Below are 19603 nucleotides of genomic sequence, written 5' to 3'. Positions count from 1 at the left end.
GTGTGTCAGTGTGTGTGTCAGTGTGTGTGTGTGTGCGCGTGTTTGTCACTGCTATCGTAACAATAACAAACAAAAGGGAAGAACGCTAAGCTAACATTTCTGGGGGCGCATGAGGTATTTTTTTTCTTTCAAGAACAGACCGACGCTCCGAGTTGTACTTCAGGAATCTTTACTGGTATTTTATACACCTTGGTAGCTCAACGAAAACGCGACGGAGCAATACCGCGACCTCACAGCGCTGCCGTCGTACGATCCCGTTGATTATGCATCGATTGTATCGGTGTGCCGTTGATCGTCCTCCCGTCAAATGATTATCCGCCACATTATCGCCGTTAAACCCGTACTCGTGTGATCCTCGTCGCCGGGGGGCCGGTACACCGAGTCCCGCGGTGGTAGATTCCCCCGTCGGCCTTCTGAGGTCGATTCCCCAAAGTGTTCCTATAGTTGAGGATGTGAATGACATCCGTCTAACTGGTACGTGGTTTGTTATGTCCGTCAGTAAAGAGGACTATTAGTTAACCGTCTAGCAGTAAAAAAAGAATCATTGACTGAGCCACAGAGTGGTTTAAAACACTCTTAACGAAGAAAAGAAGCATGCAACAGTCTGAATGTGATATGGGGGCTGCAGCCACACCTGTGGAGTAAAGGGGGGTGTTCTTGCGGCCTGTTAGGATGCGTACCCTCTCTTTGGACTCAGAACGTAGTCGCAGAATTCAACCTGAAGGCCTCAGTTTTATCCAAACGGTTGCCTTTTCTTCGTGGTGGCTGCTACCGGTCGTATCGGTAATCATAAGCATTTCAAAGTTTGGGTTCAGACGATCGTCCTCCTGGCTAAAGGCATCATGGGTAATCCAAGCCACGGCCATTAGTTTGCACCCCAAGAATGTCAAGTAGGATTTCGGACACACAACTCTTGCCTACAACACAATATGTAAGGAGATTCAAATCGTATGGGCCTTATTCAGCCAGGGGCTGGACACTAGCTGGGTGGTTGAACTGAATGTGGAACAAAGGACAAAATGTAATACCCAATGAAGGAATTGATTGAACCAGTTTCTGTGTTACAATTTTTCTGTGTGAAATATCCCATCAATACTTTTATTAAGGAGATGGACGTAGTTAATGCACTGAATCTCTCCGTGGGTCACTCGGAGTAGGCAAGGGGTCAGTAGCAGGGTCTATAAGAGTACAGACCCTGCTAGCTAACCTCCCATCTGGTTGTTGTCATGGCACAGAATACCTAGCCTGGCACAACGAGCTGCTCAAACGAGTGATAAGGATTATTTTGAGAGAATTTAATTAAATGTAATTCATGGTGTGTATTACACACATCGATTATTTATTGTTACCCGATTATCATATGTATGATCTAACTATGTGACACGTCCACTAGGGGGCGATACAGGGCAGATTCGGTGGTTGAATGACTTGTATTCTTTCCTCAGCTTTGCAATATTTTACCGATGTTATTTGTTTTTTGAATGCATGGGATTGTAATTAGTTTTATTTTGCGTAAGAGTACAAAAAAATTACAAGTTGAACTTGCCAGTATCATCGCCGCCTCCCAAAATCAACTCAATGACTGTGGGAACTGTTCAGAAAGTGGTTGTAATCATGCTGCACATTTGATTAATTATCGCAGGATAATGGGACTGATGTTTTTGCTCTGTTATAATCATTTTTGCTCTGTTGTACACATCATATTTGATGTACTGCTGTTTCAATTATTCCTCTACTTCCCCTGTGGTAATAATAGTATTATAGTATATAAAGTATACGGATGAATAGATGAAATGAAACCTGCCACATCTTTTTATTGTGACAAATGAAATGAATTGAAATCAAGTTTTTATTTTGTAAATGGTTTATAGTGCTGTGAAATAAACTGTTCATGACGGGAAACAGTGGATGTGTTCTTCTTGGATAATGACAATGGACTTGACAGGTGTGTATCACAATGACATTGTTAAATACATTACTAGGTTACACAGAACAGGAAACAACTCGCATCCCTGTAACTCTACAAGTGAGAAAGGCACACTGGACTTTGCCCCGTCTACAACACTAAAACTAAAATAGACTTCAGATATTCTAGCTCAAGTTATTGCCCTTCATTTCTCTTACAAAGAACTGAAACTGAATTCAAAACAATGATTACAGTTGTGTGACTTCATTTTAAGATGAGGGTTCAAGTTAATCTCACATTTTTAGATCAGTGGTACATGTGTACAAATCTATATCAAGGCCACGAGAGGTGGAGCCATTTTCATCAAGACCTTTCATGAGAATGGTTGGTTGCTGTGGCTACATCGATTTCCTTCAATCCGATACCTTTATGATTTGTTTGCCGATGTTCCCGCCTTCCATCATGGAGCAGAATGCCACTGAATCGAAACAAAGAAAAAAAACAATGTAGCTCCAGCTGAATAAAACTTAAATGAAACGAAGGAAGAACCACAACATACCTCCCATGTTCTCTAAGCCGTCCACCACCGTCTCCCGAACCTAAACCGAAATAAAGACGAAAGATGAATAAGACGGATTAAATCTTTCTTGGGACGCTTATTATGAATATACATTTATTAAAATAGTGTATGTTCGCATAAATGTGTTGAACGTAATGCTTTGCCTATATGCTTTAAGTTGAATCTTTTAAATATAACATGTTGCATAGTCTGCCAGGCCATCAATCTACTGCACACACACTGTATGAGCAGGCGACGAATGTTAAATCACAATTGTTAGTGTGCATGCGGATGTGTGTGTGATTGTGCACGTGTGTGTGTGATTGTGCACGTGTGTGTGTGAGTGTGATTGTGTGTGTGTGTGTGTGTGTGAGTGATTGTGTGTGTGTGTGTGTGTGTGTGTGTGTGTGTCCCACCTTGAGCTGGCCCGACCGGACCCATGTGCTGAGCTGCAGCAGGGCGGCGTCCATCTGGTCCATGTAGCTGAGCACGGTGAAGCGCTCGCGCGTGATGCCCTGGCGGAGGAGGGTCTCCTGGGTGCGGGGGTCCAGGGGGGGGGGGTACGGCACGTCCTTGTTGTACTGGGAGATCTGGCCGCACAGGACCACATGGCCCCCACTGTTCATCTGGGGATGGGGGGGGGGGGGATCGCTGAAGCTCACCGGCAGCAGGCCAATCAGAGCCTAGAGCCAGTGTTCGGTCTGACACAATACTTACACACAATACTTACACACAATACTTACACACAATACTTACACACAATACTTACACACAATACTTACACACAATACTTACACACAATATTTACACACAATACTTACACACAATACACTTTTCTTTTTTTTTGGTGAAAAATACAAAAACACTAATATTCGTTTTTTACATTTCAAAATATAGAGAATCTAGAATGTAGAGCGCGTATCCACAGGTCATTTATTTGATTACTATTACTATGTACCACAGCAAATGTACATCCCATTTCTCCTTGAAGAAACACCAGATAGTAACATATAATATATAAATCAATATAATATTATATATGTCATCAATTCTATTTAACAGTTGAGGTTGACACTCTTATTCAAACCACTCACAGCCAGCTGTGGCCTCGTGTCATTAGTCCGGGTCAGGGTTACCCGGCGTCTCACTCAGGGTTTGAACCCGGACCCTTTTGGCTGGGGGGGGGGGGGGCACACACCCTGACCCCCTAGACTACCCTCCCGCCCTGTGAAACCCCCCCCGGGTGTATACCTGCGATATGACCGCGTCACTGATGGCTCCGCCCACGTTGTCGAAGTAGACGTCGACGCCGTCGGGGCAGCACTCCTTCAGGCGGGCGTCCACGTCGTCACGGCGATAGTTAATGGCGGCCGTGAAGCCCAGCTCGTCCACCAGGGCGGCGCACTTCTCCCGCGAGCCGCAGACCCCCAGTACCCGGGAGCAGCCGTCCAGACGGCCCACCTGGGGGAGGACCACACTGGCTGCTTCACTCTTTTGTTATTGTTTTATATATATGCTGTACATACATGTATAAGTGTATATCTGTGTATTTACTGTACATATTCTAGTTTTATTTAAACTACTTAAACTAGTTTGTACTTCTTACTCTTTTTACTCTTATCTTATAATATTTTTTATTTTATAATATTTTATTGAATTTTTTATATTATTGAATTGTTAAGGAGAGCTTGGGACACACACATTTCATTGCTAGCTATGACTGCTTTGCCTGGAAAGTTTTGCATTACACAATAAAATAACTTGAACTGCATGCTTCCTCCTAACAGCGGCGTTCTGCCACAGACAGACCAACAGTAAAGCACCGGCCCTCTGACGGTATTCCCACCTTCTGATTCCTCAAGGACATCTGGACTCCGGACATTCGCTGTTTTAACATTCCCTCTTCCATGCTCGGAGATGCAAATCTTAAATATGCATTTTCCTATTTTTCAATTTTATTTTTTACAACTCCTGTAAAAGTTTTGCCAAATGTAATTTCACTGCACCATCTTACAGACGGTCACAAAAAAGGAACATGAAGAACTAATCAGCCTCTGTGTTGGTGAAGTCCTGGTCCACCTTGTGGAGCCGTCCAGTGTTTACCTGTCCAGCGTTTACCTGTGGAGGTGTCCAGTGTTTAACTGTCCAGTGTTTACCTGTGGAGGTGTCCAGTGTTTAACTGTCCAGTGTTTACCTGTGGAGGTGTCCAGTGTTTACCTGTCCAGTGTTTACCTGTCCAGTGTTTACCTGTGGAGGTGTCCAGTGTTTACCTGTCCAGTGTTTACCTGTCCAGTGCTTACCTGTCCAGCGATGGATCCACAGGCGCCAGCCGCCCCGCTGACCACCAGGGTCTGGTTGGCCCCCTGGGTCACATGACCCTTCTCCCGGATTCCCAGTAAGGCGGTGAGGCCCGTCAATCCCACCGCACCCAGCAGGTGGGACAGGTGGCCGTCCACCAGCTGGGGGTCCATCTGACATACAAACACTGTTATACAGGTACAATAATAAAATAACACAATAATAATACTATTATATGTGTGTGTGTGTGTATGTGTAGTATATGTGTGTGTGTGTGTGAGTGAGTAGGGCTTAATAAAAACAAAACCCAATCATTCGTACTGTTTACTACTATTCTGTTAATCACCAGACGCTTCTGTCCACAGTGACTCACGCTACTTCAGCCACAGCTCGTTACGGAGCGGGTATGGGTCAGGGCATCCCACTCAGGGACGCGGGTGATCAAACCCAGTACCTCTCGGCTGAGAGTCGAACCTAGAGCCACTACTATTCAGTGTGGCAGTCCCCACCCTCTGGAACTCTCTCCCCCCTGACATCCGAAATGCCTCATCCCTGGCCTCCTTCAAAACACTCCCCAAAACCCTCCTCTTCAAACGCGCCTACTGCCTGTGATACCCCCGCCTCTTCTTTGTCTGTTAGTCTCTGTGTGACATTTCTGATTTAGTTTGTTTGTTTTCTATGTTCCACCCCATGTTGTAAAGCGTCCTTGAGTTTTGAAAGGCGCTATATCAATCTAATTTACTATTATTAGTATTACTACCCCACCTTACCTTCTGCAGGGCGCTCCCCTTGAGCACGCCGTGCGTGGCCCAGGGCCAGTTGAAGCAGGTGACCACGTTCCCCGGGGCCAGTCCGTCCCAGCGGCTAGCCTCGACCCGCCCGACCCCCCCGCCGTCCGCCACCTCCGACAGCCTCCACGGGGTTAGGTACCCGGCGCCGGTGTCTTCGTTCATACGACATCTCTAAGAGGAGGAGCGAGAAGAAGTAACACGATAGAAGGCGATTTACATGCGGGGGATTTCGTTGTGGAGGTGCACGTTGATTAGAACATCACAGCCATCACCATCGACCCTCTGTTGACATCACACCCGGGAGTGGACATCCAGATGGACAGTTTTGATTAGCGGAGGAATAACCACGCACACTAAATGTCTGATCTATGTACCATGTAGGGGTCGACCGACAGGTAGAGCGTCCGGACGAGGACCTCTCCTTCGTTCAGGTCAGGCTGCAGACTCGTGTCCTCCAGTCGGAAGTTCTCGGGAACAGGAGCTCCATTGTTACCTTGATGATACATAAATAAGAATTGCATTATCTTATTATACTGCATGAGTTACATGATGTGCATACAAGCATAACTTGTGTTATCAAATTTGAGTATAGAGAAAACGGCGGCGATAATATCGCGGGACTACATACCGGGACGGGAGTTGAAAAGTATTCTTTGCACATGCATGTCGAACCGAGAATAACATAAACTGTAATTAACTGTACTGTCATAAATCTGATCTTAAGAAGCTCATTGAACCCTTTCTGGTGAAACTCCTGCTCTGCTGGTCTGTTCGACTCTAGAGTGCCCCCTTCAGTCTGGGTGCTGGACTGCTGCGGAGGAAGCGTTGATGCACCAGAATTGGGACGCGGCCCTAAACCAGTGTCTACGTGAGGCGCGCGCATCAGGAGTCATTCCATTAAAGATGCAGACATTGAACCGAATCAAATGTCGTGTTAACTAGAACCCGAACCATTGCCCTTCATTAAAACACATGCAAAGTCAACCCGTCCACATAGCACCCGTAGACAGCGTCGAATGCTTCCACTGGGACTACTGGGACTACTGGGAAGGACTACTGGGACTACTGGGAAGTGACGCCTGGTGGAGGAGACAGAAGGAAAAAAGTTTGAGGGGGGGTGCTGTGTTCTCTAGCTAACGTGAACGTTAAAGTGAGCAGGGAAGTGGATTTTACCGGGTTAAGGTGGATTGTACCGGCGAATGGCGTGAAGGGTCGGCGACGTGCAATGATTCGGCTTGTTAAACGGTGAGTGATGCACTTTAATCACTTTATTGCACCGATTGGTTCTGTTCTGAACCCAATGGGATGAGTTGATGGTTCGTTGTGTTGTTACTGGTGTGGAGAGGCGATGCCCTGCTGGCTGAGAACCCTTTATCAAGCCTCTATCAAGCCTCTATCAACCCTTGATAAAGCCTTTATCAACCCTCTATCAAGCATTTATCAAGCCTTTCTACTCGAGCAGCGTTAAGAGAAAAGTCTGGACCACAAGCAGACAGGGATCAGTGCCTACTTCCAGGAACATAAACGCAATGTTGCAGCTCTTTAAAACCTGTTCCTTTTTATTTAACATCCATTCTACCAGTGTGCACAGGGAGGAGCTGTCCCTTTCCCTTTTGGTGTCTTAAGGTTATTGAAATGTTATGCTAGTCCGCACACAGTGCAGCCTTGGACGTGTTGGTTGAGCTGAGCTTGGAGCACGCAGTACTTTCTCCGGTCCGGTGTCACGTTTAGCCGGACTCTCCTTTCTGGCATCTGAGAGGAAACTTTTAAGAGCCGCAGAAATGGGTATGCGGCTGCAGCCCTGCAGGCAGACGGATCGGAAACAGACCCGTCGAGGCCATGGCCATGACATTGCTCGTTTAGGTGCATTTGTGTGGGTCATGACTCATGAGTGAATATGAATGAGTGTATAAAACAATAGAATAGGCTCATGATGTGCGCAGATGGTCTCGAAGTGCTTACAAAGTTGTTCACACTAATAGACACAGATCATCCGCTATTTTCACTTACAAATGAAAAAATGTATACAAATGAAAATGGCAGCTGGCAGGGCAAGGGGTATGGTGTCAATCCTGCGAGTGGTTTTATATGTCAAATAAAGATGATGACTGCATTAGTGGGGGGGGAGGAGGGAGGGGGAGGGGGGGGGGGTTAGAGGTAAATCCCGAACCAAGACAACAACCCTTTGAGTCCTTGTCGTGTGCCGGAATCTCCGCCCTGGGCTGAGTGACAGCTAGTTCGGTAAATGACAACTGCATGCAAGTAGGAGGGAAGCCATATATGGGCATGGAAGTGGGTGTGGCGAAGCGAGCCTGCGGGGATCACAAGACGACAGCAGAGGGAGAGGGAATGTGTTGTTCGAGACACACAGCGAAGACCAATGTGCGTGCTTTTGTGCAATCCTAGTGCAATAATAACGTGTAAGAGGCGGAAGGACCGCGCCGTCGCCTCCACGCCGCTGCAGATCAGCGCTTTATCTCCGTGCGGGTAGCTCTCTCTCTCTCCCTCTCTCTCTCTCGCCCCCCTTCGTCCACTACTGCTGAGATCGACGCACCTAAAAGCCAGCGGGGGTAAAAAAAAAAGTGAAAAGTGAAGTGAGCAGTGCATGAGTCAAGCCCGGGGATGCATGCAGTCATCCCGTCGGGCCTGCAGGGCGGACCTGCGTGCTGCAGACTGCGGTGCTCCGAGCACCCCTCCGCGGTGAGCGCAGTGAGTAAAGTGTTGGACGGGGAGACGCGGCCTTGCTCCCGTGTTGTTGTGCATCGTTGTGACTGAAGCTCCCATGTTTACAGGGTCGCAGTCGTCCGACAAAGTTTGTTTACGTTTTGGTTCCTCAAGGGGGGGGGGGCTGCATGACCCCCCCCTGCTGCGATCCCCGGTTGCTCCATCAACGCATTGACCAACGGCCGGATGCATGATACACACCATCTATGCGTTGTTGTTGTTGTGTTTTTTGTAACGCTTTATTCAAATGAAGAGACGAGTGTGATGCACATCACGTCGTGCGACGGGTCGAGTGGACGATAGCCGGATCGATGCGATGGGGTCGGACCGCCGTCCGGGTGCGCGCTGCTCGTACTTGTAGGTCGCATTGTTGCCCTGCTTTTATATCTGTGTTTTCTTTTGCAATAGGCCACGGCGTTAGTGACTATGGGATAATCCCCGTTCTGCAACAAAGGGCTGCTCGTAAATAGCGCTGAGCTGGCCGCCCACCGAAAGGGGTCCACGGAGAGGGGTGGAGAACGCAGGCGTGTTCTGTTCACCCTGATCGATCCTTAACGATCCTAATGGATCTCCGAGGGTGATCGCGTGCGCGCCGTGCTAGGTGTCTGGCAGATTGAAACAAGGGAACGATCGAGGATTAGACAGCGAATCTGTCTAGAGGTTTTAATTTAAGCCAATTTGACGTGTAATGTCTCCTTGTTTATCGGGCTAAAACCCTGGCTGTGGAAGCTATTGTGTTGAAGTTGTGTTCTACTAGTGGTGCGTCATGCGCCCTCACCTCCTATAGGCCTGCTGCTGCACAGTTCGTAGTGTGCTCGTTATGCACATAGCCACCCGACGGGGACACCGACACTGTCGTCAACAACGGCTCGTTGAGGACCTTGTAGTAATGATCGGTTTCTATATGCGCTGTTTGGACGGCGTGACTGCAGACCTCAGTGCTTTAGGAACGATCCAACCGAAACCAACGGTCACCATCTCGTGTTAGCCTCACGGCGCAGGATAGTGCAAGACCTGAACAGCTGTGAGCTCTATTTTAAGGTGTGTGTGTGTGTGTGTGTGTGTGTGTGTGTGTGTGTGTGTGTGTGTGTGTGTGTGTGTGTGTGTGTGTGTGTGTGTGTGTGTGTGTGTGTGTGTGTAGGGGGGGGGGGTGTCAAACAGACACCAGGGCCAAAAAGAGTAAAGGGTGCAAGTTGCTCATATGCATTCATAATCCATATTGCGTCCTCTCCAAACGAAGTGTGTTCTGAACCAATAGTACAACGCGCGACCTACATCCTGCGAGTGTTGCTGCTGATGCAAACCGCAGCTCTGACTGAGTCCGCTGGTGTTGATGTTATCACCGCGACCGACAGAAGGACCCGTTTGGTTTTCTTCTTCCCTTTCTTAAAGGCCCATCCTTGCACCAGTGCTCCGCACTCTCTGTGCACGTTTATTAGCAGCCACCCGGCGGGCAGATTGATATTAGATAATATCTCCGGGCGGTCGTTGCAGCACGTTGCCATGACGATGGCAGTGATCTCCTAGAAGCCGCTTCCCTTCTGAAGAAGCGGTGCGTGGCGGTTCCTCTCGCCTTGCGACGCGCGTCGGTTCCTCTCGCGGTGCTCCGGGTACCCCTGCGGTTCCCCTCCCTCCGTGACCCTCACCACCTGACTAACATTCTCCTTTTTTTGTTGCCTTTTTACATCTAATTTTCGCAAGCGCATGCAAGGCTCAATGTTTTTTAGTTTCGGCCACGATGACTTAGTAACTGTCACGCAACTGATAATTTAACCCCCCCCCCATCACCCCTCTTCCTGGTTCATATGGTTTGCCCCGACGGGCCACGAGGGGACTTCCTGTCTATCCAGGAGCCAGCGTGGCCGGAGGAAGCGACCATTGCTTAGTCATGGGAGGGGCCATGTGGCGGCGGAACACGCCTTGACACGTACCGACGATGCGTTGAACGCCACATGGGTGGGGGGGGACGAAAACACTAGCGTCGCTCAGGCAGCATCCTGAGCCCTCGCTGTATCGAGTGGCAGGGCGCTGTTCTTACCCAGTGAGTGACCCAGTTCAGAGCGTGCTGCGTGTGCAGGTCCCCTCCCTGGGTCATGTGGGTTTAGCTAATAATAATGACACAGTTTAACTCGCCCGCCCACGCCTCTCCGACCGCTGCACTTCTCTATACCTTTTCACCGCCGCCTATTGTTGTGAACGCACACGGCAGGTTTTTTTTACCCAGCCAGGGGAGGGGTGGACAATGAGCCCCCCCCACACCCCGGCTCTGATGGGGTCCTAATCGCCCCCCTCTGACCCTCCTCTTGTTCTCTCTTCACAGGGTGTCGCCCCTGAATGACAACACATGGATCCCATCAGCACAGCCCTCCACAGGTCAGAGGTCAGCGGGTAGTCTTCAAAGAGCCAGCCAGCGGCGGTCCTTCTGAGTCGACCCCCGCCGGGCCATCCGAAGGGGGGGGGGAGGTCGCACTCTGACCTTCAGAGGCAGTCAACCCCACCTGTGGGAGTACCCCACGAGCACTTTTTAAAATATATCGCTTTTCTTTCTGAGTTATTCCTTTTTTGTGCAGCGCAAGAAGACACGTGGAGGATATTAAGACGTGGTTATTACCGCCGTGTCAGGGGTTGTTTTGTTGACACACACCCCCACCTGCACACCCAATACCCCGCCACTGAAGTCCCCCCCCCCCCCCCCCCCCGCCCACCCTGGTTCCTGCATGCCCGCCATGAGTGTGCCGGTCCAGCAGAAAGCCAGCAGCACCAAGAGAACCGGCAAGCGCATCACGTTCTTCAGCGACCAGGGCCCGGGCATGAAGGAGGCCTCCCAGCTCCCAGAGGGACCCTCCTACTACAGCCTGACGGGCCGGGACCCCGCGCCCCCCCAGGGCCCGGACGGCTCCGCCGGCAACGCCCCCCCCGCCAACGTCCCCGCCAACGTCTCCTCCGGCGCCGCGGTCGAGGTCCCGGCCCACATGTACCTGAGCTCGGTGATCTTCAGCCCGGAGAAGGGCTCGGACCAGAGCCGGGGCCACTACCAGCAGACGCTCCCCATGAAGTGGTCCCACCAGGACGCCGGCCCCCTGCAGCAGCAGCAGCCGGCCCCCCAGCCGCCCCCCCCCTCCGCCCAGCCGCAGCCCCAGCTGCAGCGGGCGGTGGCCTGGTCCACCATGGCCAACTGGGGCCCCAACCTGGCCAACTACCTGGGGGGCGGGGCGGAGGCACGCCCCCAGGGGCCCCCCGCCGCCAAGACCGCCGTGCACGAGCCCCCCCCGGGCCTGCAGCCGCCCCCGCCCGCCAGCAGGGCGAAGGACAAGCCTCCCATGGGGGCCAACCCCCCCGCCGAGGCCTACAGGGAGGCGTCTAAGGCCCGGGGGCTGGACTGGGAGCAGCAGTACCACCCCCAGGCCCAACACCAGGCCCCGGCCCTGGTCCACCTCCAGGGCCAGGCCCAGACTCAAGCCCTGCCCCAGGTCCAGGCTCTGCCCCAGGCTCTGCCCCAGGCCCAACCACAAGCCTTCCCACCGCCCCTCAAACCGGGGGCGCTGAACCCCGTGCAGCACGGTGGCCCCCAGCCCGGCGGCGGCGGCGGCGGCGGCGGCGGCGGCGGCGGCGGCTGCAGCTCAGTGCTGCAGCCCTTCCAGCTGGCCTTCGGTCAGCCCAAGCAGCACCTGGCCGGCTACTACCACACCTTCCCCCCGGGGGCTCGGACCACCCTGCCCAACCTCAACTACTCCACGCAGGGCAAACCGCCGCATCAGCTGCAGCCCCTCCAACCGCAGAACCAGGAACAGGCATGTCAACAACAACAGCAACAACAACAACAGCAGCAGCACCAACACATCCTCCAGCAGCTGCAGCAGCAGCAGCAGCAGCAGATGCAGCAGCAGCAGCAGATCCTTCAGCGGCAGAAGCAGCTGCAACACATGCAGCAGCAGGAGCAGCAGCAGCAGCAGAAGCTCCAGCAGCAGCAGCAGCACAGCATCCAACAGCAAATGCAACATCAGCAGTTGCAGCAGCAGCAGCAGCAGCAGCAGCAGCAACAACAAAACCCTTGCGCGCACGACTATTACAGCAGCGCTCAGAGCGCCCGCCCCCTGCCCCAGCCCCAGCCCCCCGCGGCGGTGGTCCACTCCCAGGAGCCTCTACCCCCAACGCTCCCCGAGAACCAGGAGCCACTCATACAGGACATCACCCCGGAGCCCCAGCTGTCCCCGCTGTCGGAGCCTTCGCTCCAGCCCCGGTCCCAGGCCCAGAACCAGGCCCACATCCAGACCCAGGCCCACATCCAGGCCCATACCCAGGCCCACATCCAGGCCCAGACCCAGGCCCACATCCAGAACCAGGCCCAGACCCAGGCCCACATCCAGAACCAGGCCCAGACCCAGGCCCACATCCAGGCCCAGGCCCAGACCCAGGCCCACATCCAGATCCAGGCCCAGACCCAGACCCAGGCCCACATCCAGACCCAGGCCCACATCCAGACCCAGGCCCACATCCAGGTCCAGACCCAGGCCCACCAGCCCCCCTCCCTCCAAGCCCAGACCCAGTCCTACCAGCCCCCCTCCCTCCAGCCCCCCTCCCTCCAGGCCCAGCCTCGCCGGTCCCGCAGGCTCTCCAAGGAAGGGGGCGCCCCGTCGGACCCCAACCCCTTCCTGTCGACGTCGGACCAGGCCCCGCCCCCCCCGGCCCAGGGCTCGCAGAACGGGCGCTCGCCGCCCTGCCTGCAGGCGGCCCCCACCGGGGTGATCCAGAGCACGCGCAGGAAGCGCCGCGTGTCGCAGGAGGTCAACCTGGAGACGCTGGCGCAGAAGGCCTCGGAGATGGAGTCCCTGCCGCCGCACATCGCCAAGGTAACGGACCCCCCCCCCCCCCCCCCCCCCCCCCCCCCCCCCCGGTGGAAAGGTGTGGCGTTTTAACGGCGTGGAGGACGTCACGTGGGCTCTGTCCCTCTTTTGTTCAACCTGTCTTTTGTTGCTCTTCCTGTTGTCTCTCTCCTTTGTCCCGTTGTTCTCCGTCGGCCTTCCTCTGCTTGGTTTCCTCCTCTCCTGTTTGTCACGCGTTGCTCTGCCGGTAGGAAAGAATAAAAACTGAAACACCAGCGGGACTAAAATAAAGCAGAGCTCTGAGTGGCTCTACACGCCGTGTCCACTCAGAGCTCTGAGAGAACTGGTTATAACCAGATTCAGAGGCTCTCGGCGAGAGATAAAACCCTGTCTTCTTCTTTTGTTAGGCCCGGGTAGAATTACGCAGGTTTTTATTTCTTTCCTCGTCGTTGGGAGCGGGAACAATCGGCCAGGAGCGTCGGTTGTTGGTTTGGTCATCTGGGGGGGGCTGCTGGGGGGGGGCTGCTGGGGGGGGGGCTGCTGGGGGGGGGGGCTGAAACAACCGCCTCGCAGTCACATGATGCTCTGACCCCCCAGTGATGTCTCTCCCCCCTCCCCAGTGATGTCTCTCTCCCCCCTCCCCAGTGATGTCTCTCTCCCCCCTCCCCAGTGATGTCTCTCTCCCCCCTCCCCAGTGATGTCTCTCTCCCCCCTCCCCAGTGATGTCTCTCCCCCCTCCCCAGTGATGTCTCTCCCCCCTCCCCAGTGATGTCTCTCTCCCCCCTCCCCAGTGATGTCTCTCCCCCCTCCCCAGTGATGTCTCTCTCCCCCCTCCCCAGTGATGTCTCTCTCCCCCCTCCCCAGTGATGTCTCTCTCCCCCCTCCCCAGTGTTGTCTCTCTCCCCCCTCCCCAGTGATGTCTCTCTCCCCCCTCCCCAGTGATGTCTCTCTCCCCCCCCCCCAGTGATGTCTCTCTCCCCCCTCCCCAGTGATGTCTCTCTCCCCCCTCCCCAGTGATGTCTCTCTCCCCCCTCCCCAGTGATGTCTCTCTCCCCCCTCCCCAGTGATGTCTCTCTCCCCCCTCCCCTGTGATGTCTCTCCCCCCTCCCCAGTGATGTCTCTCTCCCCCCTCCCCAGTGATGTCTCTCTCCCCCCTCCCCAGTGATGTCTCTCCCCCCTCCCCAGTGATGTCTCTCTCCCCCCCCCCCAGTGATGTCTCTCTCCCCCCTCCCCAGTGATGTCTCTCTCCCCCCTCCCCAGTGATGTCTCTCTCCCCCCTCCCCAGTGATGTCTCTCTCTCCCCTCTTTTCGGGGGGTTCCGGGGGCCTGTTGCACGGCCCAGAGGCCCAGAGGCCCCCCAGCAGATCAAACAACAGCCATAGCCCCCCCCCCCCCCCCCCCCCCACCACCACCATTCCATCAGGGAAGTGAAACTCCAAACCACATCACTCCATCCCTCCCCCTCCTCTCTTCCGTACTCTAAACATGTGGGAGAGGGGAGAGGGGGGAGGGGGGAGGGGGGAGGGCTGCATTGCTCAGCAGAATAACCCACCACCACCACCACCACCCCCACCACCACCCCCACCACCACCACCCCCACCACCCCCACCACCACCACCACCACCACCCCCACCACCACCACCCCCACCACCACCACCACCACCACCACCACCACCACTCTCTCCCTACCTACCATGCCGTAGGCTGGCCCTCTCCTGCTGCCTCTGGAGGCTTCCATCAGTGGTAATCATGGAGCAGGGCCCCCCAGCAGCGCCACACCTCCTGCTCGTGTGTGTGTGTGTGTGTGTGTGTGTGTGTGTGTGTGTGTGTGTGTGTGTGTGTGTGTGTGTGTGTGTGTGTGTGTGTGTGTGTGTGTGTGTGTGTGTGGTTTTCCCGCACACCGAAATGTGAGCTCTGCAACCTAATGTCCCGGTTTCCCCTAACCGGCTCCTAGTTTTGTATTCAGGGCGTAGACCTTTCTCTGGCCTGGTGACTTTATTGTGGTGTAAATATTTTCCAAAGCATCTAAAAGATGGAAGGCTCAAGCCTTTTTATAGCTGCTGGGATTTTGGCTTTCCCTTTTCGAGAGATAAATGCCGACGGTCCCTTTGCACATTTTGGTGTTTTCTGAAAAGTACCAAAAAGCAGCTCTGGCTGAGAAGGTGGATTTAATTATGTTGAACAGCAGATAACGAGCTGACCTCATCGACGAACAATCTGTTCTTCATCACGGGCGTCTCCCGGTGATCTTCAGCTTTCCGTTCATAGTATCGTTTAGGCAAAACGCTTTGTAACCTTGAGGTAAAAAAAATATGAAACAATGGGTAGCTCTCGCTGCATAGGCAATAGTCTTTGCAGTGGCTGGGGTTTGATTCCTATTTAGGCTACATGACCTTCCCTCCCTATTCCCACCCTATTCCCTGTCTTTCTTCACTGTCCTTGTCTCAGAAAAGCCCGGTCTGAATACAAAGCATTTAACAAAAACAGCTCTGCAAAACCACACGAACCAAAACCCCAACGCAACTTTGTACATTGGTCTGAATTAGGTGTCTCTCTCTCTAGGGTAAACTCTTCCTATTGCTTGCATAACGCTAGCCCTGTTTAGTGGATTGGGCTCCGTGGTACCAGCTGATTAAGAGATAATTCGACACACCGGTCCACCACTTATTGAAACTGCAGACCCTTGTTTCAGTAAGGTGTCGTCGCCTCATTACACTAATGACGTGTATTTTCCTTAGTATGTCCCAGGGCTCATGGTCGATGGTCAGGGCGCTCCACCTTCACTTGTTTCATTCTCCTAAAGGTGTCCTAGTCTCACTAATCAGACTTCAGATTAATACCTACCATCTGTTGGCAGACTTCACTTTGTTTCGTGTCGTCTTTGTTCTAACCAGTCATGAGTCTCCAGACTAGGCCAGCAGGAGTATACTGTAAATAGTGTCTGTCATGGCTTCAAACCACACATCGTGGTCTGGCTGCAGGGGATCTGTTGGGGATTGGTTGGGGTTCTGTTGGGGATCTGTTGGGGATCTGTTGGGGATCTGTTGGGGTTCTGTTGGGGATCTGTTGGGGTTCTGTTGGGGTTCTGTTGGGGTTCTGTTGGGGTTCTGTTTGGGTTCTGTTGGGGTCCTATTGGGGCTCTCACCCCTGGAACTAACTGCCGGAGGAGCTGAGGATATCACACTCTGTGAACCCCTTTTTAAATAACCCTTAGATCGTACCAGCTCCACCCAGCTCCCTCCTAATCCCTTTGTGTAGTCGTTGTGTATCTTCACAGTGTTGTTGAGCAGCTGGTGCTGCAGCAGTTTGGTACGACAGGCGCTGTGTAGCTAGTGTTGGATGGATGTTGTCGTTCCGTTACAGGGGTGTGTAGTAGGTGTGTAGTAGGTGTGTAGTAACGTGCTCCTCTGCTCCTGCAGGAGCCCCCCCGGCCCTGGAGCCCGGCGGAGGCCTCGGGGGCCCCGGGCCCCGACGGCCGGCGGCCCCGGGACGACAGCCTGCTGCCGCTGGTCATCCCCGTCTCGGTCCCCGTCCGCCGGCCGGAGCCGGGCCCCCGGTCCTCGTCCTCGTCCCCCGAGCGGGACGGCGGGGGGGGCCCCGGCTGCGTCTGGGGGCCCGGCCGGCCCGGCGGGGGCCCCCAGGAGGGCGGGGGCCCCGCGGACCACAAGCCCTCGGTCATCGTCACGCGGCGACGGTCGCTACGGAACTCGCCGTCGGAGAGCTCGGGACAGGTGGGTGGCGTCGGTCGGACGGTTACCGCGGCGACGTGGGCGGCAGGTCCTTTAGATTGATCTTTATCTTTTCTGTCCATTGTGATTGGTTGATATAAACACGGACGCTCACTGTTGTCATGTGAGGGTGTGTTAACGTGTGATGGACGCAGTGGCCAGATTATTATTGGAGCCCCATGCAAGTCCCTCCCTGCCCCCCCCCCCGCCCAATGCGAGGGTCCCTTCTGTCTAGTCCATCTGGGACCCCCCCCCCCCCCAGCCCAACATCACTTTCAAATTGGAACTGAAATCCTCTTGATTTCCAATTTTCTCTCTCCCTCTCTCCCTCCCTCCCTCCCTCCCTCCCTCCCTCCCTCTCTCTCTGCCCCCTTTAAATACCCACTGATCCCCTCCCCCCGCTTGGTTTCAGTTGGGGGGTTTTGGGGGTCTGTGGGGAGAGGGATTTAGCCAACTGTCCTGCCCTACATCTGGAAGATTATCAGGGTTCCTCTTTGGGCTAGTCCCACCCCTCCCCCCCCTCCTCCGCCCTCTCCTCAAGGTGGACCCCCTGTTCACCTGCAGGGTCTGTGTGTTTACCTGTAGTATTGTTATAGTTATCAGGACTATTATATTATTATGTGTGTGCTACTGTGCTATCTTCTTCGGGTGTCAAGATACTCGATTGCTGGACGATCCACATTCACATGTGGGGCGTTCAGCTTTTATCCAGAGCGACTTACGTTAAGTACATATGTCAGAAGTAAGAGAACCAACACTATATCTCTGTTGGTACAGTAGGGATGTTCATAGAACCAGGTGCCAAGCACTAACCATCACTAGGTTAACCATTCCCCGTACACAACAAAGATAGCTAGGATAAGAAATCAACCACGAGCACATAGTGCAGCGTAAAGACTTGGTTATGGTTCCACATTGAGGCAACGCAAGTGGGTTGACGGACCCCTTGGGTCCTTGCGTCAACTGCAAGGGCCTGGCTGACGTGCGCCTCCCAAAAAGTGTCTCAAGGCGACGCAGCAACAAGGGCTGTGATTGGTCCGCTGACGTTAACCCGACGCAGAACCCAAACCGGTTCACGGCGGCGCGGTGATGTGCGTTGCGTCGACGTGGAACCATGACGGAGCCTTTACGTTACTCATGGATGTCGGCGGTCCGCCTTTATCAAACGGACGATGCATGAATGTCCCCCGACTGACCCGGCCCGATGGCGTCCGTCCCCAGAACGGCGGCGGCGGCGGGGAGGGCGAGCGCGACGACGACGGCGGCGTGAAGGCCAAGTCGAAGCGGCGGCCGCGCCCCGAGCCACTCTTCATCCCGCCGCCCAAGCCGGGGCTGTTCGTGGTGCCGCCGTGCTACGCCTCGCTCACGCCGTACCAGAGCCACCTGCGGTCGCCCGTGCGGCTAGCGGACCACCCGCTGGCCTTCCCGCCCCACACGCCCCCCCCCATCCTCAGCCCCGTGCGCGAGGGCTCCGGCCTCTACTTCTCCACCTTCCTGTCGGCCGCCGCCGGGGTCTCCGTGGCGACGGGCGGCGGCCAGGGGCTGCTGATGCCCACCACGCCCAAGACCGCCACGCGGAGCCTGCTGCGCTCCAGTGAGTCCCCCGCAACAACAACAACAAAAACAACAACAACAACAACTGTTGTTGTTGTTGTTTATTTGCTGTCAAACGTCAATGGAGGGTTTTGTTGTGTTCCGATTCAATTTGATGAATAATACAATGTTATTGTTATAATATAATAACATGTTATTGTTATAATATAATTCTAATACAATGTTATTGTTATAATATAATAACATGTTATTGTTATAATATAATTCTAATACAATGTTATTGTTATAATATAATGACATGTTATAATAATACTAATACAATGTTATTGTTATAGTATAATACAATGTTATTGTTATAATATAATAACATGTTATGATACTAATACAATGTTATTGTTTGAATATAATAACATGTTATGATATAATATTAACATGTTATTGTTATAATATAATACAAATACAATGTTATTGTTAGAATATAATGGTAACATGTTATTGTTATAGTATAATACAAATACAATGTTATTGTTAGAATATAATAGTAACATGTTATTGTTATAATATAAAAATACAATGTTATTGTTAGAATATAATGGTAACATGTTATTGTTATAATATAATACAAATACAATGTTATTGTTAGAATATAATGGTAACATGTTATTGTTATAGTATAATACAAATACAATGTTATTGTTAGAATATAATAGTAACATGTTATTGTTATAATATAAAAATACAATGTTATTGTTAGAATATAATAGTAACATGTTATTGTTATAATAATACACTGTTGTTTTTATAATAATGATAATAATCCAATGTCATTGTTAAAGTCGGGGAGCATCCCTTCCATCAGATGGCTGTCCCTCTCCTTCTATAAATTCTCTCTATTCATCTAAATTGGGACGTTTGGCGTCGCCGCTCAAACGTCCGTCTGACTGTAGCATGGCGCCCTGGTGCCCCCTGTCTGACCTTGACCTTGTGTGACCCCCAGACAGCTGTGACATCACGCCGCCCATCCTGTCGGCCATGAGCGAGGTGACCCCGGTTAGCATCGAGCCGTAAGTAACATCACAGAATATTGCAATTGTTTTCCGAGGACCCCGACGACCGCTCACCCTCTGACGTCATCGTCGCCCTGCTTTCTGCCCAAGTCTCACATTAGCTGCGTCTCCATCCAGAAGGTGATGCGAACCTTTAGAAAGTTAGCAAAAGAG

The 19603-nt window shown here is 52.7% G+C and overlaps 2 protein-coding genes across 3 annotated transcripts in view; one reads left to right on the top strand and one right to left on the bottom strand.

Moving 5' to 3' along the window:
- Positions 1–1794: 1794 nt before the first annotated feature.
- On the bottom strand, positions 1795–6510 carry ptgr2 (prostaglandin reductase 2). 2 transcript variants are annotated; one of them, XM_056590625.1, is made up of 8 exons: positions 6183–6481; positions 5929–6047; positions 5534–5725; positions 4766–4936; positions 3717–3926; positions 2882–3091; positions 2466–2505; positions 1795–2384 (listed from the first exon to the last, which is right to left on the bottom strand). In XM_056590625.1, the coding sequence occupies exons 1-8, from the start codon at positions 6217–6219 to the stop codon at positions 2320–2322; spliced, it is 1044 nt and encodes a 347-aa protein (XP_056446600.1). In that variant the 5' UTR covers positions 6220–6481; the 3' UTR covers positions 1795–2319. The 2 variants fall into 2 exon arrangements, with proteins under 2 accessions (XP_056446600.1, XP_056446601.1); XM_056590626.1 differs by lacking the exons at positions 1795–2384; positions 2466–2505; positions 2882–3091; positions 3717–3926 and adding an exon at positions 3957–4682 and having other exon boundaries at positions 4751–4936; positions 6183–6510.
- Positions 6511–10989: 4479 nt separating this feature from the next.
- mideasb (mitotic deacetylase associated SANT domain protein b) overlaps positions 10990–19603 on the top strand; it is a 20976-nt gene continuing 12362 nt past the window's right edge. The window contains exons 1-6 of the mRNA XM_056589817.1: positions 10990–11376; positions 11407–11829; positions 11935–13128; positions 16521–16832; positions 18051–18423; positions 19381–19447. Coding sequence (XP_056445792.1) covers positions 10996–11376; positions 11407–11829; positions 11935–13128; positions 16521–16832; positions 18051–18423; positions 19381–19447 — 2750 coding nt within the window. The 5' untranslated portion in view covers positions 10990–10995. The remainder of the gene's footprint in view (positions 11377–11406; positions 11830–11934; positions 13129–16520; positions 16833–18050; positions 18424–19380; positions 19448–19603) is intronic.

This window comes from Gadus chalcogrammus, chromosome 5 (assembly GCF_026213295.1).
Source record: "Gadus chalcogrammus isolate NIFS_2021 chromosome 5, NIFS_Gcha_1.0, whole genome shotgun sequence".
NCBI lineage: Eukaryota > Metazoa > Chordata > Actinopteri > Gadiformes > Gadidae > Gadus > Gadus chalcogrammus.
This window is presented reverse-complemented; position numbering and strand designations above follow the sequence as displayed.